The following is a 23,049-nucleotide window of genomic DNA, read 5'->3' as shown; positions in this document are numbered from 1 at the left end:
GAGAAAATAAAGCAATGAAAAATCGTTCAATAAATAAATAAACAAATTTGTTCGTGCAGCTTTTCATGTTTTGATTTAAATTTTTGTCCTTCGAATGTGGACTACCAACGTCATGGTATGATTTTCTGAACCTTAACAGTGCTGTCTATGTCCAATGACTGAAGTATAATTTATTGTGCCAGTTTATATTTTTAAGGTTTTATTATTCTCAGAAATATAATTAAATTTCTCATACAAATTTGTCACTTTCACTGTAAGAAATCTGAGAAAAGAATTTTCATAATTCTATCGCTCAATTCAAAAATGATGAAAGCCTTTATTCGTCCCAAACTCTTGTACAATTTCTATATTAATTCATGTGCCACAATAACTCACTTTAGTCTGTTTGACAGAATCCAAAAAAGAGGTCTAAAATAATAGGTGACCATTGACAATCTGACACATTTGCAAATTCCTAACTGTCATTACCTTATCATTATTTTATTGGCCAGTTTATATTTCTGAAATTTATAAGAGAATTTTTGAGAAATCGATTCTGACAGCAAAAGTAAAAAAATGTTAAAAATTCCGAGAATACGGAAATCTCTAAAATATAAACTGACTTAATAAATAAATATCAAACAATCTTCTTTTAAGTTCACTCTTGAGCATACATTCATGTGAAATGATTTACAGTGCAAATAAAATAAAATCTTTTAACAACCAAGTAAAGAAAGAAATTAAGATGCCTTCGGTGAAATCCCCGAATGAAAAATTCTGCTACGAATCACGAAAAAAAACAATCGAAAGATCCGAAGGGATTTGAAAAAAGCAATCATAATCAACACACTAGAAAGTAAAATCCCTAAATTAAAAAAAATCCTTTAAATTTTCCCAAAATCATATTTTAACCTGTTTTCTTTTGGAAACAAATGAGTTGCGAACTTTTTGTGACTAGAATAGGTTCTTATCAACTTGTAACATGGATTAGATTGAAAACATTATATGAAACTACCAATAATTTTACTACTGAAAAAAACTACAATATTTTCGGCTTCAAATGAAAAGTTCCCAAATGAGTATGTTTAGTAATGGTTTGGCGGCACTGTTCTTTCTGTCAGATGCATTAAGACAAATTCATAATTGTTGCGAACTTTTTGTGACTAGAATAGGTTCTTATCAACTTGTAACATGGATTAGATTGAAAACATTATATGAAACTACCAATAATTTTACTACTGAAAAAAACTACAATATTTTCGGCTTCAAATGAAAAGTTCCCAAATGAGTATGTTTAGTAATGGTTTGGCGGCACTGTTCTTTCTGTCAGATGCATTAAGACAAATTCATAATTGTGTTTTGTTTGTTAAAGTAAATTGGAATTTTGAGTTTTTGAAGTTATAAATGGATACCATTTGAATAGTTATTGCTGTAGTTGATGAAGAGGTAGTGCAGCAACAGGAGATGAAAATACGAAGAAGGCGACTTAGGGATACATGCAATCCTCTTGATTTGGATGCAACTTTGTAATTTGTCCATTTCCATGATATATGTTGCAGATTAAGGAATATGATCAGGCTCAACAACGTGTTGAAAGAACTAGAAGCGGAACTGGAGGCAGGTGTGTTATCAATATCGATGACACCAATGTGTTGTTAAGATTTTTGGCTGAAGGTGGCTATCAGCTTGGCACTGGCAATGATTTTAAGATCGCAACGGCACAATCGACATTTTCTACAAATCTCACAAAAGTGTTAAACATCTTAGAAAGAAAATCAAGTACCAAAATTATGTTTCAAATAACTGATTTTGTTGGTCTACGAAATCAAAAACCTGTCGTAGAAAAGGACAACATATTTCAAGTTTTTTCGGGGCTGGTGATACCAAATTCTACGAATTTCGTACCAGATTTTTCACTACGAAGGGAACTTCTAATAGATTTTTTGGGATTCGTAGTCTTTTTTTCTATTACGACGTAGCTCGCAACTGGAAACAATTCTGAACAAAGAGATTATAGAACTGGACCAAAGTATAGACACACAAAAATATCCTGACTCCACTATTCTACAGGCGTTTACATATGGATTGCAAACCCTGAGCTTAACTACAAAAGCACTTGACCAGCTAAGGACCTGTACAACGAAAATGGAAAGACCTAGCGAAAGGATAAGAAATGAGAAGATCCTCAACAATACCCGAATAATTGGCTTGTTAGATAAAACAAAATGGAGTTGGGCAGAACATTTTTCAAGACTTCAGGATGAAAGATAACTACAAAATGGAAACAGGAAAGTAAAAGAACAACTGGACGACCGAACAAGAGATTTAGTGACGATCTTTACCAAATAAATGAAAATTGGCTCATTGATGCTTAAATCTCAACTTGTAATTTTTATATTTTATTTAATCTAAATTTATTTAAGTTAGTGTAAATTTTATTTTAAGCATGTATACAATTTTAAAGATAAGGCATTAAAAGCTTAGATAATATTAATGATAATAAATGCATTTGCCTGATGTCTCACATTGTTTTTAATCATTATAAGAATATTCAAAACCCTTTGAATCCGCCCACAATGTTCAAAAACACATTCCACATACGCCAAAGGGTACAGTATGGATTGTAAACAAGGTTAAATTATTGCTGTTGGTGTGACGATGTGTTTTCGTTTTTTCATAACAATTAAACCCTCTTTATTCGTAGAACAAATTAAGCTATTAAAACCTTGTTTCAGGTTTTTGCAGCTTCACGAATTTCAATATTTACCTCCCAGATGTGTGAAAATATTTTATTAGTCTCAATCTAATATCAGTATGAGCAATTTATCAGTAAATTAGTTTAAAGTTCAACATCGTCATCATCAACATCATCATCTTTGTTTATAGATGTTTTCAATAAAATACTGATTGACCGTTGTGCTTGCATTAAAATTCATTTCCCTTTTTTTCAGTCAATTCGTTATAACTTAAAACAAAAACAAAACGAAAAAACATCATAGGGTCCAATTAAAAAATATAATTAAATAATTAAATATTTATGGCTGTCATCTATTCTATACAATGTTGGTTTCCGTGAGAAAAAATTGGTGTGTATATGAAGTTTATCATTGATTCATAAATTGTATTCTATTGATTGAGACAGTCAGCCCATAGACACATAGTATTCTGCAGCAAATTTAAAGCAAAACGTACCTAACCTGATAACTATATGATTCATATTTTGCCCAATTCATAGATTTTTGAAATAATAATGGTATTATATCTTCTTTATTTCAGAATCAACACCTCTCGTGACAGTGGGAAAGTCATCCGACATAGATACAGAAAATCTAAGCGAAATAAATCTTAACGACACTTCGGTAACATCTTCGAATATTTCCGATCCACCAGACGAGAACAGTAATAGCCTGATAGAATCCACAAATCAAGTAGACAATTCAATTCTCAGTCAGGCAGCTTCATCTTTCTCGCAACTGCCATCGGTTGCTTCTTCTGTATTTTCCACATTCTCGAAAAAATTCAATTCATCTTCGGGAAGAGACGATTTCAATTCGAATCCACAGCTTGATATTCAACCTTTTTCTACACCTTTTGTTGGTCCAGCTTCGGTGCCACAATCCCAAATACTACCACCTCCGCCTGTGTTTAGGAATCAAGAATACCAACAACAGCAACAACATCAACCACAGATTCCGTCATCAGATCAAAGTCAACCTCAAGCACCACCAGCTGAACCACCAACATTCTACAGCCCTAGTGAGGTTCCATCTGCTCCGAGTGGTCCCGCTTGTCCACCACCAACTTCTGGACAAAATACGTATCGCCTTTCGGCTAAAAAGAAAATCTACGCTCAAATTCCAGGTCTCTCTTCGACACATCAAGAACCATCTTTGCCAGCAGCACCATCAACTGGTTTACAACCTCCAATAGGCTTTGAATCATTCGACGCACCTACTTACGCAGAACATTCAACTTACGAGAAGCCAGAAGAACGTAAAGCAGGCTTATTTTCATTGTCAAACCTTGGTGTTCCTAGCGTTTTACAAAATCTATCAGGTTTTGTCCAATCTGCAACTGGAATTTCTCAGAGACCAACTGAACAATCTTTGACTGGACAAGCTCCGCCAACAGCCTACTACCCTCAAGCAAATCAAGTTAATTTTATTGGAATAGAACCAGTTCAGAATAATCCATTGGCAAATAATTTCTTTGCTCCACTTGGTGCTACAGAAATACCACCATCTTCAGGACCAACGATTCCTCCATCGTCACAACCACCACAGGTTCCACAAAACACCGGAATTCTATTTCCCGCTCAAGCTCCTCCAGCAGCACAGGCCTTTTTCGCTCCACAACAATCGTTTTTCCAACCACCGACATCGTCGTCTCGTCCACCATCTGTGGAAAATAAATTCTTAGGCCAGCCAGCCAAAAGTCTTACTCCAGACACTAATCCATCTTTTAAAGCTTTTGCTCCGAAACATACTGAACTTTCAACTTCTCATCCAAATTTGTTTGGACCACCACTTTCAGGACCACCACCAAAAAGTGTTACTCCTGACTCGTCGTCTTCGCAGTCAAATTTGATTTCAGAGCAAGCTGCTACAGCGCAACTTCTAAACTTTTTCAAACCTCCACCAACAACTGGAACTAACTTGTCAGGACCACCACCAAAAAGTGTTACTCCCAAATCATCTGCACAAGGTCCACCCCCGAATTTCTTTGGACCACCGAAATTGGAAACTAATTTATCAAACCAGCAAGCTTCTTCAGGTCCGCCACCAAGTTTATTCGGACCTCCACCAACAGCTGGAATTAACTTCCCAGGAGTACCTCCTCAGTCGCTTTCAAATAACAATTATTCAGGACCACCACCTCCTGCACAAGTACCGCAGCCTCAGTTGCCACCTCAAATAAAACCCATTGCTACTCCGCCATCTACTGGGCCACCATCGTCATCATTCCGGTTACAGAAGGGAACTCGATTGTACAAGAGTCCATTCCAAGTTGCTCCACCAGAACACCAACCAAAAGTGTCCATTTCTCAAAATATCTTTCCACCAGCTCCTGAAGCCGTGAACTATTTCAATCCGCAACAAGCCTTTGCGCCACTTCAAGGACAAGGAATTTCGCAGCCAATACCACCTCAGGAACCTATTTTGAAACCAGTTCAAGATACACCAATCCCAACCCCAGCCACTGCACCCCAATTTGGTGAAACTCCAAAACATTTTGCAACTCCAGAAGCGGTTAATTTTTTCAATCCACAAGGATTTGATTCTGGGTTTAATAAAAGTGCTGAAGCATTGAATATTGTTGAGCCTTTAAGAGCGCCCGAAGAAATTTCATCAAAACCGCCAGCAGAACCAATCAACTTTTTCAATCCAAAGGAATTAAATTCTGTTCCTGATTCTCTAACTTCTACTAAAGAAGTTTTACCAGAGGTTCAACAACCTAGCCAAGAAGAAGTTTCGTCAACCGACGCACAATCAATTGATAAGCCCCCTAAGAAACCAACAATTTCCGAAGGATTCACGCAACAGGAAATAACACCCTCATCAACTGGACTCGATACAGAAACAGTTTCTATTTCAGCTAATAATCAAGATCAATCTTCAGTACCAGACCAAAATTTGTTAACCCAAGAAACCGTTTTTTCCAACCAAGTTCCGGAACAAGAAAATTCTGAACTATCAGAGCAAGCATCGAAAGTCAACTCAGCGTCGTCAGAAGTCCAACAGGAGAGTTTGAGCTTTCTTGAAGATCAACAAAAGAATATCTTACCTCCACCCCCAGCAGTTAGCTTTGGCACGCCTACATCTTCGAAGGAAACAGCTAACTTTCCGCCACCACCTCCACAACATTCTTTTCAAGATAAACCATCTTCAAACCCTTATCGAAAGGGTCTTCAGCCAACGCATACACAATTGCCAGCTCCTGCATCTTTGTCCTCATTCTTCACCCCAATCGATCAAGGCAATAATTTCTTTCAAACTATCAATTCCGGACCAATTCCAGAAGCATCACAGCCTGCAGCTAATTTCGTTGGTGAAACCAACTTTTTTAATCCTCAAGAAAATTCGTCTTTGAATCCGCCTTTGGACACATTTAAAGCTCCAGAGGAACCTGCTCCAGAAGCATTTGAACATCCTCAAGAGACTTCAGCTGAATCAGAAAATCAGCAATCGGAAATAAAACTTTCGGAACCTGAACCAACATTACCAATTAGAGAATCGACTCCCATTACTTCTGTTATTCCAGATCAAAATAAACCCACATCATCAATAGGAGAACCCTTGGTAGCAGAATCAACTGAAAAAATTGCTTTATCCAAACCCGACGAAAATCCGAGTTTCTACAAGCCTGACATTGCGCCACCTCTATCCAACGAACCACTAGTGGCATCAAAGCCAGAAGAAAATTCCAAGATTGCTTCGCCACTTAAGTCTCAAGATAACCCCGTTCCCGAACCTGTGCCAAATTTATTCACCGGTTTTTTTGATCAAGCAGCAGGTGCGCCAGCAGCTGCTCCCAATCCCATAGCTGCCCAACGACCATCACTACCCGATCCGACAACATTTTTCGATTCATTCAGCTTGGTTCCGAGCTTGGGAATACCCGCGCCTCCCACCGAAGATCCAAACAGTCAACGCATACAAAACTTCTTTAACAATCCTCCACCGAAAGAACTCGATACTGTTGGTGACTTTAATTACAACTTGGTAGGCAGTGGACTTTCGGTGCAAAATCTACAAATTCGTTCGCTAACGCCGGCTTCAAATATAGCCGAACCACCATCGTCATCTTGCTCGGAATTCTCAGAGCTCAATAGTTCTCTGTCAGCTGCCAATAGGCAGCCCTTAATCCAAGCTGCAGATTCGACTAAGGTATCTCCCGAAGAGGAGGCCATTTTTGAATCGCCAGAATATCAAGATTTGCCCGAGGAGATAGTGAATGAGCTGAAAATGGCCAATAGTTTGCTAGGAAACAGTAGCCCAACAAATGAGGTTCGTTTTAGTAAATAGTTCTTAAAGTAGTAGTTTTTCATTTCGTATCTTTTGATTCCAGGCATCGTATAAGCCAGCTGTTAAACATTGGTTCTACAAAAGAAAACTTGATGTCAAGTGCTTGTGGACACCTTTCTCATTCCATGACTCTGCTCTGCTTGAAGAAGCTTTTTTGAAAGGAGGTTAGTAGCCACCCATTCGTATGCCATGTGCTGATTTTATGAATTTAATTACTCTTGTTTGTCACTTTGTTTTATAGATGAAGGTCCTAACTTAGTCGCTGTTGAAGGTGGCCGGTTCGATGTTAACATTTCAGAACGAACTAAATGCCCTGTCTATTGGGAAGGCGAACCAATTGAAGTAAAACGCTGCTCATGGTTCTATAAGGCAAGTGACTCAAAATATGTTCCATATGAAGAAGAAATCGCAGATCTATTAGAAGAGGAGTATAAAAAAGCTTCGGAAAGCTGTGAATGGCATAAGAAAATTCCCATTTCGGCTGGAGACATTGTGGTATTCCATGGACCGACGGTGATTGTTCATTTCCAACCGCAGCAGCAAGTTGATTCATGGGGTGGATCGACGGTTAGTAGAAGCTTTTCTTGTACTCGTTTTCATTTCGTTCACTTTTCATATTTTGTTAACACTTGTTTCTTTTTTTAAATTGTAGATAGCTTTTCAAGACAAGTTTTTCTATATTCTTACTAATTTATATATGTAAACAAAATAGAAAGAAATAATTTCCGGTTAATTCATTTAGAGACGATTTTTGTCAGTTTTAGTTCGTAAGACCTAAAATGAGAACGTAGGTCTCTTACAATTTGTAGGGAATGATTAAATAAATCCGTTTGCAGCTCAGGCTTGCAAGCTTCGCATAAATAAACATGACTAAAACTTAATCCCTAAATACTGATTGGAAAAATATACCCGGTAAATGTGTTTTTAATATTGGCCCTTATCCAGCTCGAAACTGAAATTACTTGTAGTTTCTTTAATCAATTTTCGGAAAACGTTACGAAAATAAATTATCTAATTGATCTGTTTTCGAATTTTGTTCATACATTTTATTTTCCTGCTTTTAAAGCACCTTGAAAACCCGAAAATTTGAAGATATTAAGATTGAATTAAATTGGAAGTTAGGCGCATGGAAAAAAAGAGACTCATAAAGTCAGAAAACTAGCCTGCTTTTTTGTTAATTGATGTGGATTTTTCTTTTGATGTTTATTGGTTATGCAATCAGTTGAATTAAAATCTTCATCTAAACTACTCAATTTTTACAAATATTTATTGCAAAACTCATTTTTACTTGCGGACTCAGGAAAGCGATATGAATCTAGGGCGAGAGTTACGAAAGTCCATACTATACCATGGTCGAGATCAAAAAGAAAGTAAGTAGTAGCTCTTCAGAAAAAGGGATATCTCAATAAATTGATTCGTTCTACCTAATCAATTTTACTTTCATCAAAAAAGAAAAAGTATTGTGTCTTAAGGGTCGTAAATTTACCAGCCCTACCGTTGCATCTTCATAGAAATGCATGTAACCGACTAATTTGCCATCGGTTCAAGTTGCCGGAAAAATGCCCATTTAGCAAGCTCTTCTATGGGTTCTTGAACATAATTAACTACAAAAAAATGAATTTCCGGCCTAAGCTTGAATAGTCTTGTTTGACTTGCGAAAAAGTCGCCTCAACCCACCCTGCCATGGTTGTCTCCCTCGCTAGGACAACCCCTTAACTAGGCTTCTCCATACCATCATTGTTTTACCCTCCCCGCGTCATCCTTCTCATCCTCTACTTATTAAAAAAATTAGTTCACCATAATGATTTTAAAATTTATTTCGTAACTTCATGTATAGGTATTTAAAATGACACCTTAATTAAATTTACGATTAAAAAAATTAATAAATACTCTGGTGGCAACTTCGCGGTTTTGAATCCAAATTCAATCACGTCTTCGCTTTATTTAAAAAATTGGGATATCCGATCCTCTTTTGTCACAATAAAAAAAAAATTTATTTAACACTTTGTTCCTCACTTTAACCGCCCTCGCGTAAGTGATATTGCGCGAATATTCCTATTATATATATATGGATGTATATCAAATAAAAAGTAATGTAGAGAATCGAAAAAACTCAACTCTGTCCTTCTGTCTTTAGTGGCCACTGCTGCAGGAGAATAAGGTGGTAGAACTTTTTCCCTTGTGTATGCACACTTTCCTGTGCTTTTGTTTCAAATAAACACTCAATATACATATATATATGTATACATATATCGACATTGTCACCACTTCGAGGTACAATGTTTTGCAAATTAAATCAATAATTAAAAAAATGTTAAAAAAAAAACGAAATAAATAAATTTAATTTTAATGGACTGTATTTGAACTTTCTGCCTTTAACGCCACTTTTAAATTTACCGGATCCTTGACACCCACGGCTACCGATTTGCTCCAATTTCCTATATATTTCTGGATTTTTTTGTCCAGCGAAACAGGAAACTTAGAAAAATCGTCTTGTCTATGGACTCTAGATACTCGTAATTCCCGCTTTGGAACTTTGAGTTCCACACTATTTCTTCTGGCTCTGCTCTAAGTTAAGTAGCTTCTTATGGTAATTATGTTAAAAAAAAAACTTGATAGTTAACTAAACTTATAGAAATATAATGCGAATTGATGTCGAAATCAATTCACTCCAGTAGTTAGACCTCGATGTCTGTTGCCTTATTTGAAGAAGAGACTTGCTCTTTCACTTCACTTTCGGATAACTCTTTCTCATCAACATTTTGTGCTGAATTAGCAAACAAATTCAGCCAAACAGCTAAAATAAATGTTCTCTTTATATATTTTGTAGCAATCCAATATCCATTCTCCCAAAAGAAATATTACTCAATTAACTCATTGAGGTTTCTCATTTCAGTGTCCCAAGTTTCTATTCACCATCCTTAGTAAAAATATCATCCTACACTACCGACTCCCAATATCGTAGATTTCGATCTTGTTTATGTTATGTTATGTTTGACAGGTCAAGAATCAAACTCAGACTCATATTTTTTTGTTCGTTTCGTTGGTCGTCGTCGGTTTTCTTTAATTTTTTATCTCGTCATGTTTTGTATGTTTAATAAATACTGTCGAAAGTAATTTATAACATGCAATATTTCTTATTATACAGAATGGGCCTTATGGATACAAAATAAATGCTAGCATTTTTTTAAGGACCAAGATAAAGCTAGCTAGTCAGAGCTTTATAAAGGGAGATAAAGCTAGCTTTATTTTAGTTTAACGGATTTGTTCCATGTGAATTAAACAAAAATTACGCTCAAAAGCCTTAGCTACAAAATTCTAACTTAAGCTTAATATTTCTAGCGGTTATTTATTTATTAATACATTTTTTCTTTGCAAGTACTGCGTTCATATGAATAGAACATTTACAAATTTTAAATTTACTTGATGGATAAGTAAAAGAAAGTTCTAGTTATGCGGCAGTTATAGCTATCATTGAAATCGATCCGGAAAAACTTTAGAATCGATATTTGACGGTGTTTCCCTTTGTTAGAAATGAAAATTATATACTGATGGATCGGAAATCACACAAAAAGATTTTTTGGGAAAAAAAAGTGTAGCTGCGCATTTATTTTTCTCTAAAAATGTATGTTTCTATTTTCCGGACGGAAATTAATTTTCCCTCAGCTGATACTTTTATGTTCAAAAGTGAAACGAATCGTTCCACGGATTTGTGTTTCAATTTCACACAGTTTCAATGACAGATTTCTGTCAGTAAAAGTTTTTCGGTGGATTTCAATTAGGACATTTTTTTCAATGACAGACATTTTTAAGGAAGCTATAAACGACCAGTCAAAAAAATTCTAATGTTTATTTTCAATAATAAAAACCAGAGATAGCTATAACTGGCGCCTTATACTATAAATTAGGGGCCTGACTATGAAGGTCGCAGCGGATCGTTTTTAATTTAACCTTTCAAATTCGACTCGCGTCGTATTTCCTCGTGGATCCGCCAAAAAAAGCTGTCGGATTTCAACTCGCCAATAAACATTTCAAATTCGCCTTCGAATTCGTTAATTTGTCGAACTCAAAACGAATATGGCGAAAAAATGGCAAACTCGCTAGCAAAACAATTCGCCGCGAATCCGATAATCAGGCCCCAGCTATTATGTCCACTGCTTATCGAGCTAGACCCTATCGGATTGACTGTAGATCACGGATGGGTAGATCAAATAGAACGGTTTTGATAACCTACATTTTGTTTCAATACTAGCTTTATTTTTTTTTAAGTTTAGTAGCATCCAGAATATCCAAGAATGGTTTCATTTTCCTACATATTCTCGTTCTGTTCATCTTCTTAAGACCAGTGGATCATGAAATTAACGTCCAAACTTGTGAATTCTTCAAATGCATTGCAATGTTCATTAAGTTGGAAGAAACCTTTACAGTTATTGTATTCATCAGGAAATCTGAAACGTATACTTTTGTATTTTTTTCCGAACGTTCTATATAAAGCTTTGACTGTCGCTCGCTCGTATTCGCACTAAATCTGAAGAAAAATCTTAAAATAAGAGCTAGTCAAAGCTTTCTAGTCAAGGGTCAAGGAATCTTATTATTTTTATAGCCTTACCTACAATATTCTAGCTTAAGGTATTTATTAATTAAACAATTTAGAGTTTAAGCTGGAAAAACAATCTTTAAGGCATTTTTAATTAACCATAATTAGAAAACGTCTTTTAGTTTTAAGCTTAAGCTTGTTTTAAATCACATCAAAATTTAAGCTTCAGCCCTTTTTTATTCACAATAACCAATTCTTTCGTTGCTATATCCGTTTGCCAAGAAAGAACTTAAATTTGTTAACATATTTCTAGAACATAACGTACTCTTTTTTAAAAAACTATTTTAAGATTCTAGACAAAAAATATAAATAATGATTCACATCTTGTATAACAGGAAAATTTAATTTTAATATTTTGTTAGTTTTTGTGGCCAATTTTGCCGGCATGTTCCAAACGTTTTTTTTTTCACATTCCTTCTTATTAGACCAATAATAGAAAGGTTGTGAAATTTCACTTTTCTAACTCAATTAGCACTGGTATCCACAGGAAATGGATTAAACACTTAATAACTGATTGAATTGTAAAAATCTATATATGCAGATTTTAAATGTTTTTCAGTAGATAAAGTGTTATATTTGTTTCTTATTTAAATTAGCCCCATTTGGCAGTTGATCATTTTCCGGAAGATTATAACTAAAATATTTGGAATGTTAACTAAATTAACCTCAATTTGTATCTATTCACAAAAAATTAACCCTAAAACTATTAAACTTTCACTTCAGTTTCTTCAAGTTTTCTTCTAACTCAATAACATTCTATTCCAAATCATAACAAATTACTAACTTAAACTGGTCTAATTGCATGCTCATTGAAAGTCACTTTTCGTTTGTACATAACTTAACCCCCATTTCACTCAAAAACTTCTAACACAATGCTTCTTTCCTGATGTCCAAACATCAGCTTGATTCGGAAAGTTTTCTATCTTATATGAAACAGCAAACCATAACACGTCCACGAGTTGTAAAGCGAGATCTTGACGACTTCAACATCGATGAAGGTGAATCACACAAAGTTGACCATTTACTTTTTATGGTTCACGGCATAGGATCAGCTTGTGATCTTAAAATGAGATCTGTCGAAGAAGTTGGTAAGTAGTAGATACATCAAGTTCAAGTTGATTCTTTAAATAAATTTTTTAATCATGATAATTTTAGTTGATGAATTCCGCAGTATTGCGTTGCAATTAGTTCAATCCCACTACAAAAATTCAGTTGAAAGTGGTCATGTTGGGCGAGTTGAAGTTTTGCCGGTATCATGGCACAGTGAACTACATTCCGAAGAGTTTGGCATCGATGAGAAATTAAAATCGATAACTCTGGAATCAATTCCAAAGCTTCGAAACTTTACAAATGACACCCTACTGGATATTCTATTCTATACAAGTCCCATGTTCTGTCAAAGGATCATAAATACTGTCACATCATCTATGAATGACATTTTTGTGAAGTACAAGCAGAGAAATCCAGAATTCCATGGTGAAGTGTCCTTGGCCGGTCATAGTTTGGGTTCTTTGATTATGTTCGACTTGCTGTGTCATCAAAGACCACACAAACAATCTGAGGAAAAAAATATGGTAAACAATAATTTTCGAAGTTGAAAGGAAGATCACAAAAATGTGTGGTGTTTTTTATTTTTAGGAAAATCCTGATGCAATGACTTCAGATTCGCCAGTTGAATCGAATCGGCTCAAGGAAGAAGAAGAAGGCAAAAATATTACTTATAAAATGGGACAGGCTGGAACTGGTCAACCATTTATAAGTTACCCACAACTCCTTTTCCAACCGAAAAAGTTTTTCGCACTTGGATCACCTATTGGTAAAAATACCTTTTTTTTAAAGAAATGAATCCCATTTTAATGAGAATTTTGTTTGCTTAGGAATGTTCGTCACAATTCGAGGAATTGACAAACTTGGCTTGGACTTCCGTCTACCTACATGTCCAGGTTTCTATAATATATTTCATCCCTACGATCCAGTGGCATACAGGCTCGAAGCTCTCGTAAATCCCGACATGAATGGCATCCCTCCAGTACTGATTCCTCATCACAAAGGTAGAAAACGAATGCATTTAGAGTTAAAGGAAACAATGACTCGAGTAGGAGCCGATTTGAAACAGCGCTTTTTCGAAACCTTTAAGACCACTTTAGATAGTGTGAATTTCCTCACTCCCAAGGCTAAAAATGATCCGAAGGAATTGAAAGAGGAAGTCGATAGGGTAAGTTTGTTTAGACAATAAAAAATAATGAGAAATTTATTTAAAAGCCATCCTTATGTAGCTCTTGGAATTGCAAGCCCAACAAGGGCAACAGACACAACAAAGCGTTGCATCAACATCCCGCTCAAGAGCCAATTCAAATTCTACCAACCAATCGGACACAGATGTTATTGAAATTGATTTTCCACTGGGAAAATTGAATGACTCGAAACGCGTTGACTATGTTCTGCAGGAGGCTCCATTGGAATTCTTCAATGAATATTTATTTGCCTTGAGTAGTCATGTTTGTTATTGGTAAGGCTATAAACTTTAAAGACTAACAATACATTTTCCAATACATAACTTTATTTTTGTTTTGTTTTGTTTTTAGGGAATCTGAAGATACAATTTTGTTTGTAATGAAACAAATCTATAATGAGATCGGAATAAGTCCAGATAGTCAAGTACCCCAACAAACAATGACAATTGAAAGGCCCAGCTCGGGCGGTAGCACAACGCAGCAATCGCCTACAAGTTAAAGCATAACCTGCATCGTTTTAAAATTGTATCTGTTTAAAAAAAAGAAGAAAAAATCAACTATTTTACTAAATGTACGAGTAAATTAATGTATGACCGATCTTATTGTTATAAAACAAAAGAAAAAGTATGAAAGTTGATATTCTGAGAGAATATATCATTGTTGTTGTGTTTGTTCGTTTTTTATCAACTAATAAATAAAAATAAACTGTCCACATTTATTCTAATTTATTAGTTTTTTTTTATCTATTTTTTAGCTTAATTTCTTCTATTAAATTCGGTTCAAACTTTGAAAAACAGCAGAAAACAAAACGGTTCTTCTGTTTTATCCGAAATTCATATTTATCCCTATCCTTTCTCTTAGAAAAAAGGAATCTGTACATGATTAAAAAACAAACAATTTGATCGAAAACACCGACTCCACCTTTGGTTTTGTTGTGCCCATCAAAGGCAAGTTGGTGCTGACTGGTCATACAGTTCTAATGCCAGAATCAGTATTGACAGCATCACCTTCTAAAAACTCAAAATCAACAAAAAAAACTTCATTAAAACAAAAACATCACACATTCACAGCATGGATTTGAATATTATAATAAATATATAGGTATGTTTACATGAAATATATATTTACCTATTTTGAACACATACGTAGGTAAGTAATTATTAAAATAAAATTGTGCCTGCTCATTTCTTGCTTAACTCCCAGACTCGGATCTCATTGACTTCTTTTCTCAGTGCATTTGTACACTCTCTTTCCTTTTACTTTTCCTGGCATAGCAACTTTACTCAATCTTTCAATTCAATTATTGAAGTGTCGACTGTTTGAAAAATTTTATCGTTGTCTTCCAGCTTTTTGATTTGCAAATCAATACATTTTTGCTGGAGTTCCAGTTGCTTTTCGGCTAGAAGTGTATTCTCCTCCACTTTTGTTGGTAGCTTGTTGCGTTTGAAAGTAGACGCTGGGATCGTCGTTGGTTCCAATGCCACATCCACTGGCTTGGAAAGAACATTATCGAACTCTGGAAATAAACAAAATCGTAAATCAACACTGTAACTAAAATTTCTGAAAACTCACCATGTTTATTGCATCTGAAACTGAATACTCTACATGTTCCCTCCACTGCTGCTTCGATCCCACATGCTTGGATTATTACCTCGTCGACACTGTCCAACGCTTTTTCTGTGTAAGGTCCTCCTCCAGTTTGTGCGATTGATTTTTTATTTGCAATTAATAGTCCAAATCTCTGCAATATAAACAATGAGAGGACACCAATCAATGAAATATAAATACCTACCCTTTTCCACTCTGCTGTTCATTTTGTAGGGGGCCCATTCTATTGAGCTTCTACCACTGGATTCTCTGTGAATCCCTTGAACTTATACTGTTGCCCGAAAAGGATTTGGCCAAATCGTGATATTGTTCCATATAAGTTACTCAGAAATTGAATTTGAGCTTTGTTGATAAACATTTTATATTGTTTAACAATAAGTCTAGTAAACAGTAATACAATATACGAGTACATACATACATACATAAATGTTTACTTACATTTTTGTTGAAATTACGTCCACTTTAGGAACATACAATGTCTAGACGAACAAAACACAAACCAATTTGCCGAAATATTAAAAAAAAAAAAACAAATGTCAAAGTTTTTCTTCTAAAGTGACGAATAAATTCTTTTGATCACATTTGATTGTCAAAAATGTGACAGTCACGAATCACCTTACATGATTCCACCCCAGTATCATCACCGCCTTATTTTCAGTACCGGAAGAGACTTTTTCACATTGTTGCGTCGATAACTGACTTTTGAACATATGTATGTAAGTCTCCAACGCAATTCTTTCAGAAAATCCAAAGATAGGTGAGTAGACTGGCCAATACTATTTCCTGTCATTTAGAAATTCCTTTCCTACAAAGAGTCTGGTTAAGTATTTTTTGTTTAAGCGCATTTTTTCCCAAAATGGTGCAATTTTTTATCGAGCAACTTCAAGGGCAAGTCCACGATCTTGAGATGTATGATGATACCACCACATCATATAAACAAAGGTTACTAATTAGGGCAAAAGAATGACTTTAACTATTTTTTTCTATTGAAATTTCAACTTAACTGATCTGATAAATGTTTGAAAATCATTAATAAATAAGTTAGAAAAATTAAAATCTAATAATATGGCCCTGATGTGAAAAAAATGTGTGGAAAACATTCCGGGTTACGAATGGACAGGGCCGGACTTAGAGGTCCAGAGGCCTTGAGGCAATAAAGAAGTGGAGGCCCCCTCGACCCAAATTTTTTTCACTCGAGTTTTTCAATAAATTATTTATTGTGAAACCAAGTAGATTCCTTTAGTATTGAACAACCACATGTAAACAGAAAAAAGAATTATCTAAAATTTAATTTTAGGGTTAACGATCGGAACCTTTCGAGCTTGTTTCACCAAAAAATCGTTGATGATATCGTTGAAATCTAGTTCTCACAGTAAATCGCTTTTAATGCTCAGGAGATAAAGCTTCGATATATCGTTTTGTCGTGAATTGAAGTCTATTTTTTATAATTTTCATTTTTGAAAATGAGCGTTCTCCAGTGCAATTTGTTACTATCAAAACCAAATACATTCTTAATGCAATTTCGAGGTTTGGGAATGTAGCTCAGAAATTTTGATTTTCGAGGATTTTGTAGTAAAATAGTTCCGGCGATTGATCTGTTCCATAGTCCTTTTCCTTTTTGTATGAGTCAATCAAAGACACAAATTGAACCAACTCATCCAAGACTAGGCTCTAAATCATCGGGATACACTTTCACCAATGCCTCATCCATCTTCTCGATGTGATTAAGGAATCCAAATCTCGAACGTACAGCTTGGTAGGCATACAATCTTTCAGTAAGAGAAAAGGATAGGTAGCCAAGCACTGGGATTAAGGCAGATACTTGTATTTTTCCTTGTGTAACAGATTTACGTGCTTGTGCTTTCCCGTAATCGAGCGGTTTCAACCTCAAATTTCTCGTTCTGGTGTGGGTGTGGGTGATTGTAAATATTCATCAGTATGGGATATTGTTTTGGCTGCTTCCTCGTATTTATCAAAATCATTTCGTTTGGATTCCACGAATGATTTCAATAATTGTAGTGCACGCATTGCCGATTCAAAAATCATTTACAGGTCTTGCAAAATCTTGTTTGTTGCGTTGAATATCTCCAAAATATCGTTCCAAAATGTTGCAAACAAAGCGGTTTCGGGACCACTCATCTTATGTAGAAAGTGCTTTGCTTCATTCCTCACGATGTCTTTTTGCTCTTTATTGGAAGATATGCTGGTTAGAGCTTCTTCGATTTCCGAATAGCCGTTGACTAAGGCTTTCGTAGCTTCAGCTTGACAAGACCAACGAGTATCGCTGAGCTTTGTCAAGACTAAAAACTGATCGTTTTTCTTCTCCGATAATTTCTAAATCAGAATTCGGTGCCGCTCTGTACTGGCTGTATAAAACGTGTACAAATTCTGCACGAAATCAAAGAATTGAACAGCCGATGGACAATTTACCAATTATTCAATAATAATTGATTTTTCCAAGAATTGAAGAACACCTATTCTTCATATACAGCAATTAATTTATATAATTTATAAAAAAAAATTGTGGAGACACGGAATGGAATAATCAACCTAAGAGCACAGATAATAAATATACAGATGTCTCACCCTTAAGCCTAGTACATACTTCCTCGTGAAGTGAACGTTCGCCAGTGGAGAAAGTGAACTTCTGACATTGCTCACTGGTACACACTTGTGAGTACACGTTGAAACCAAATGTCAAAGCTTCACCAACAGTTCCCGTACATTTTGCACGTGAATTGCCCGTGAACGAAAACTCTCCACTTTGTTCTCCACTCAGCTTCACGAGCAAGTTCAGGGGTGAACCAAAAACTGAAATTTGTATGGGTTCAGGAGATGGTTCACAAGTATGTACTAGGCTTTATGGCGAGAAATGATATATGAAACTGAAATCAACCAAAAAAAGAGCTTTTTCAAAAAGTTCAACACATTCACTAAATGAATACACGAAAGCTATGTTGCTCGTCTTCTTTCCTATGAATGAAAACTAAGGCAAAGAAAAATCTGAAATCATTTTTGTATGTTTTTTTCCTCTCATAATCCTAATGCACAGTAACACATAATACACCAAGATCATTCTTCACAAATGAAAACATAACTGTTTTATTTTGATTTTTTGTGGTGTGGTGTGGCTGGTGGTGATGCGTTGAAAATAGGTGCAGGAGAGTTGATCGCTTGTCGACGACGAGAAAAAAAAAATATTTACAGTTGTCTTTAGAAATAGAAACAAAGCTAGGACAAGGTTGTCTTTATAGATCGAGTTCTTATAATCGGATATGTAAATGCTAGTTGCGTGCATTCATGTGGATTTTTTTTATAAATTCTTTTTCTTCAATTTTGTAAAATCTCCACATAATGTGTCAACAATAAAAATAATATTTTTTTTCTAGTTTAAAAAGAAGTGATCTTATTTTTTTTATTCAAAAAGATAACTTCCTCAAAAATGGACAAGTAGATTTTGTGCAGCAAAAAATAAAATATGTACTGTTTTCTGTTCAAATAAGGGTCTTCCTGTAGATTTGTATTGGCTCATTTGTATGTTTCCTTGACATAACTGTATAAAAAAAAACCTGTTCCTTTTTGATTATTGTTATGGGTCCGATTTGTGGATTGAAAATGTTGACATTTCTCGACGTTTTAAGGTCCATATAGTGGAAATAAAAGCATTTTGGGAAAATGTCTGTGCGTGTGTACCTACGTTCGTACGTTCGCTACTTTTTTTTTGCTGTCCATAGCTCAAGAACCAGAAAAGATATCGACCGATATAAAATAAACCGATAGATTTTTCTTTAATTTTCTCTAAAATTTTAGTTTTTAGCTTGGCTTTTTTTAATAAGAAAAACATATTTTTGTATTGCTCAGGAATTTTGTATTGCCTTCTGAATCAAGTTCATCTTTAAACCTAGGCAACTATATTGAACTACTTAATTTACTAAAGATATATGATCCAATTCTATCTCAATACTTTGAAACATCAACAGTTTTTAAAGGAACCTCAATGGCTATCCAAAATGATTCAATCAAAGCTGTTGCTGACCTTTTACGCGATCAAATTTCCGATAGAGTCAAACAGTCAGAGTTTGTTGCAATTATGCTTGATGAGACTTTTGACATTCAATTAAAGTCCCAATTATCCATTGTTTTCCGATATTACTTAAATAAAAAAAATTCAAGAAACATTTGTTGGATTTATCAATGTAAGCTCAGGGCGGACTGCAGAGGATCTTGTCTGTTAAGGCTTGTCTGTTAAGAGAAAAAAATGTTTCATTTTTTCCTGCTGGGATGAGACATCTGTATAAATTTATTATCTGTGCTAAGAGGTTGCAGGCAAGTACCACCCCACTCAGCCATTAACCGATTGGGGTACTCCCTCAAGATGGGTAGTGAATTGGAAGTGCTTCTTATCAGGGCCATTTGAGATTTTGATATTTCACTGATTGCCTGATTGGAGTGAACAAATATAGATCAATGGTTTCTGTCATTTAAGATTAATATAATTAAATAATCATGTATGTACAAAGTACTGTAGGCATTTGGTAAAGGTAAAAGAGCAACAAAAAAAATACGTATCAAAGAAAAAGATGTTTAATAGTGTTTATTAGTTGGATTTTGAAACAAAAATTGTCCGTAGTCTTTATTGTGAGTCCCCCGTCTGTGGAAGCCCGGGGGCTTCCACCCTTTCTCTAAATCCAGCCCTGCGAATGGACCCCATCATGAAACGATTGTACCGATTTTTACCGTCAAGTTAAGGAGGATTAATTCGAGCTTGCAAAACATAGCAGAGTAAGCAATTAAAAAATCCTTTAGCCTCTTGCTTTTATACGTCCTCTTTTTGCGTGTTGAGTTATTGGAATAGGAACTAGTCCTTACTTTTATTTTATCCAGCTCCAGATCTATGAAAGGTCTCTTTATTTAATCTTTTCGGAAAGAATTTCTCAAAATCCATTTGTTTTGTAGAAATAGCAACACATTGCTAAGGTAGTTCTTTGCCGGGTTTGAACTAAGATGTCACTCGTGGTTTATTCCTAGCTAGGTGGTATTTGAACTCCTAGCCGATGAACTAATGAGGCTTTGTTTGTTTGTAGCATATACATCACTTGAAGAGCAGCGCCTTTCACCTTTTCATGCAAAGTTGTAAATACTCCTACTACAGCTTGGAGCGGCCGATGATATAAGTTTAGTCCTCATAGCTAAGCAATCGGGAAGACCTGTTGAAGATGTTGGATTACTTCGTTAATCCAAAGTTGAAGGAATCACATAATAGCGCATATAAGCTGTAAACCCTTTTCCACGTTTTACCGCGTATTTTGTAATGTCATGCATTTCTGAATCAATTTTTTTAAGGATCCCAAATTATGACATTGCTAATAGAAGTTTTTGGTGACCTGCACTCATATATGGACGGTGAGTCACGGCTTGAAATTCGTTTGGCCTCAATTTGAAGATTTGGTCTGGTACGTCCTATTTGACTAGCCATCGAGCATACTTGCCTGATGCATGGACTGGATCTTCATTGATTAGTCTCATGCTTCTTTGTTCTCCCTTTCGCTATCTCTACATACTGCACCTTCATCCTCATACCACTGGTAATTTTTCCTAGGTGGATAGTAGCTATAGTATTTTCCGCTACCTTCTTAACGAAGTCCTGATGTTGATTCCACTTGCCGTTGACGCTTGTGGTTGGGGGTATGGCAGTGAGTTTCATGGTAAATTGCTCGCTGTGGTTTTTGGCATTCATTGTTAAATTTCTTCTTACTCCACATTTATCAAATGTCTATTAACGATTTGACCTATGCCAATCAGAATTAAAAATTCCATAAAAACTAAATGCCTTTTAAGCTGTTTGGAATACTTATTACACATATTTTATACCAACGACGACAATAGTTAAACAATCCTCAGCAACATGAGAGGTTCTCGGCTTCTAGCCCTTTCAGTATTTACCATGGCGGTTACATCAGCATTCGATTGCAATCAAATTCTATCGGATACCGAAATTAAATTTCTCAATTGGGAAAAACTAGAGGAGTGTGTAACAGAAATTGGAAGGAATCCAGTCGATAGAAACTCAAGTGAACGCATTTGGCAACTGATTAAAAATGTTAGTTCCATTCCGAACATTATAGATGTGTGGATACATATTCAAAGAATTATTTATAGGCCAATGACGGAATCGAAAATATTTCCCCTTTGGCTTACAAGAATATGGGAAATCTCGTAACTGGTATTCCTTTGGATGATTTACGTAACATCACCATAGATGTTGTTGAAATTGTCAAAGCATTTGGATCGGTGCAAAAAGGTTTCACCGATGAGCAGATGACTTTGATAGCACAAAAAGTAAGTAACGAATGGCCAAATAAGAACCCCAGGACATATTCCGAGTATGATTTGATATCGATGGGTCAGATTGTGTGTTATCTTAATCGATCGGATATAGCTGCAATTCATGCTGTGGCCTTGAGGTAAAATCATATTTTTACTTACATATATTACAAAATTAATATTTTTTTCTTTTTAAATATTTTTTAAAGATATTCTGCTGAATGGATTGGCAGTTTGGAAAACTGTCCTGCCGATAGAATTGAAGCTTTTGCAAGATTAGCCGTACAAGATAATGCATTTGGCTCACCATCTAATTGGTCAACACTCGATGTAAAATGTTTTCTATTTCTATCGTTATATAAATATATTTGAATAAAGATTTAAAATTCTAGGTGAGCATAATGGGAAATATTATAAAAGGACTCACTCAATCAGAAATTGAATCGATCAGCAAAGAGAAATTACGTTTCAACAAGCATTTTAGAATTTACACAAATCGTCCCAATTCCACAAGAGCTGACAATTCTTCTCAAAAGGCGGACCAAGCAGATGGCTCGAAAAAATCTGAGCCCGATAAAATGACAGATCAAATATCGAATTGAAACTCAAGACTTTTTACAAATAAAAGATTATAAATAGTACTTAAAATTTAAATAGTTCACATACGCCTAGGTGTACCGTTCAAATTATGGCATTGTTAGAAAAATGTTTCTTCGGAGCATTTCGGATGATTATCATTTTCAAACAACACTTCGTTAAATTCTTAAGTAGTTCAGTAGTTAATTAGTTATTGAAAACTTTATTTAGCACAAAATAATTTTTAATTAACAATTCCATCTTAAGTTTAGTATGGTTTGGCCAAAGGCCGTCTACCAGATTGACAGTTTTAAGTTCAATCATTTAATACTATAATATACATAATACTTATTTGTTAGATTAAAAGTCTCCTTCTATTATACATTTTCTGTATTTCAGCGCCGTTGTTATATATTTCCCAACCAAATTTTCCATTCAAGATATCGATGAGAGCATCCATATCCATCAAAGTAACACCAAAATGACTATCCCGGAATTCTTTTAGAATGGGACATGAAATGATATATACCCTCTCTCTACTTAAGGTTGCAAAAATCACACAAAATTGGAAGGTCCGGTTGATGTGGCATAAAGTTTAAATTGATTATTTCGCCTCGTGCTTTAAATATAACGCTCATCAGTTTTGAACGTACGTCAGTTCTGTAAGGTCGAAGTTCAGTTTGTTGTAGAGTATTCTGTATTGTGA

General features: G+C 35.2%; 2 protein-coding genes across 5 annotated transcripts in view; both read left to right on the top strand.

Moving 5' to 3' along the window:
- LOC129947038 (mucin-2) overlaps nucleotides 1-14,559 on the top strand; it is an 85,684-nt gene extending 71,125 nt beyond the window's left edge. For 3 of the 4 annotated variants that reach the window (XM_056057472.1, XM_056057475.1, XM_056057474.1), the window contains exons 2-10: nucleotides 3,256-6,986; nucleotides 7,048-7,168; nucleotides 7,246-7,571; nucleotides 12,503-12,689; nucleotides 12,757-13,175; nucleotides 13,240-13,417; nucleotides 13,479-13,816; nucleotides 13,878-14,110; nucleotides 14,187-14,559. In XM_056057472.1, coding sequence (XP_055913447.1) covers nucleotides 3,256-6,986; nucleotides 7,048-7,168; nucleotides 7,246-7,571; nucleotides 12,503-12,689; nucleotides 12,757-13,175; nucleotides 13,240-13,417; nucleotides 13,479-13,816; nucleotides 13,878-14,110; nucleotides 14,187-14,334 — 5,681 coding nt within the window. In that variant the 3' untranslated portion in view covers nucleotides 14,335-14,559. The remainder of the gene's footprint in view (nucleotides 1-3,255; nucleotides 6,987-7,047; nucleotides 7,169-7,245; nucleotides 7,572-12,502; nucleotides 12,690-12,756; nucleotides 13,176-13,239; nucleotides 13,418-13,478; nucleotides 13,817-13,877; nucleotides 14,111-14,186) is intronic. The other variant, XM_056057473.1, reaches the window with a different exon arrangement.
- A 6,797-nt stretch (nucleotides 14,560-21,356) lies between these two features.
- Nucleotides 21,357-22,964, top strand: LOC129947399 (uncharacterized). The gene is made up of 4 exons (XM_056057939.1): nucleotides 21,357-21,543; nucleotides 21,603-21,907; nucleotides 21,977-22,097; nucleotides 22,160-22,964. Exons 1-4 carry the CDS (start codon nucleotides 21,388-21,390, stop codon nucleotides 22,367-22,369), a joined length of 792 nt encoding a protein of 263 aa, XP_055913914.1. The 5' UTR covers nucleotides 21,357-21,387; the 3' UTR covers nucleotides 22,370-22,964.
- Nucleotides 22,965-23,049: the final 85 nt, after the last annotated feature.

The sequence above is a fragment of the Eupeodes corollae genome, chromosome 2, assembly GCF_945859685.1.
Source record: "Eupeodes corollae chromosome 2, idEupCoro1.1, whole genome shotgun sequence".
Lineage (NCBI taxonomy): Eukaryota > Metazoa > Arthropoda > Insecta > Diptera > Syrphidae > Eupeodes > Eupeodes corollae.
The sequence above is the reverse complement of the archived record's forward strand: the minus strand, read 5'-3'. Positions and strand labels throughout refer to the sequence as shown.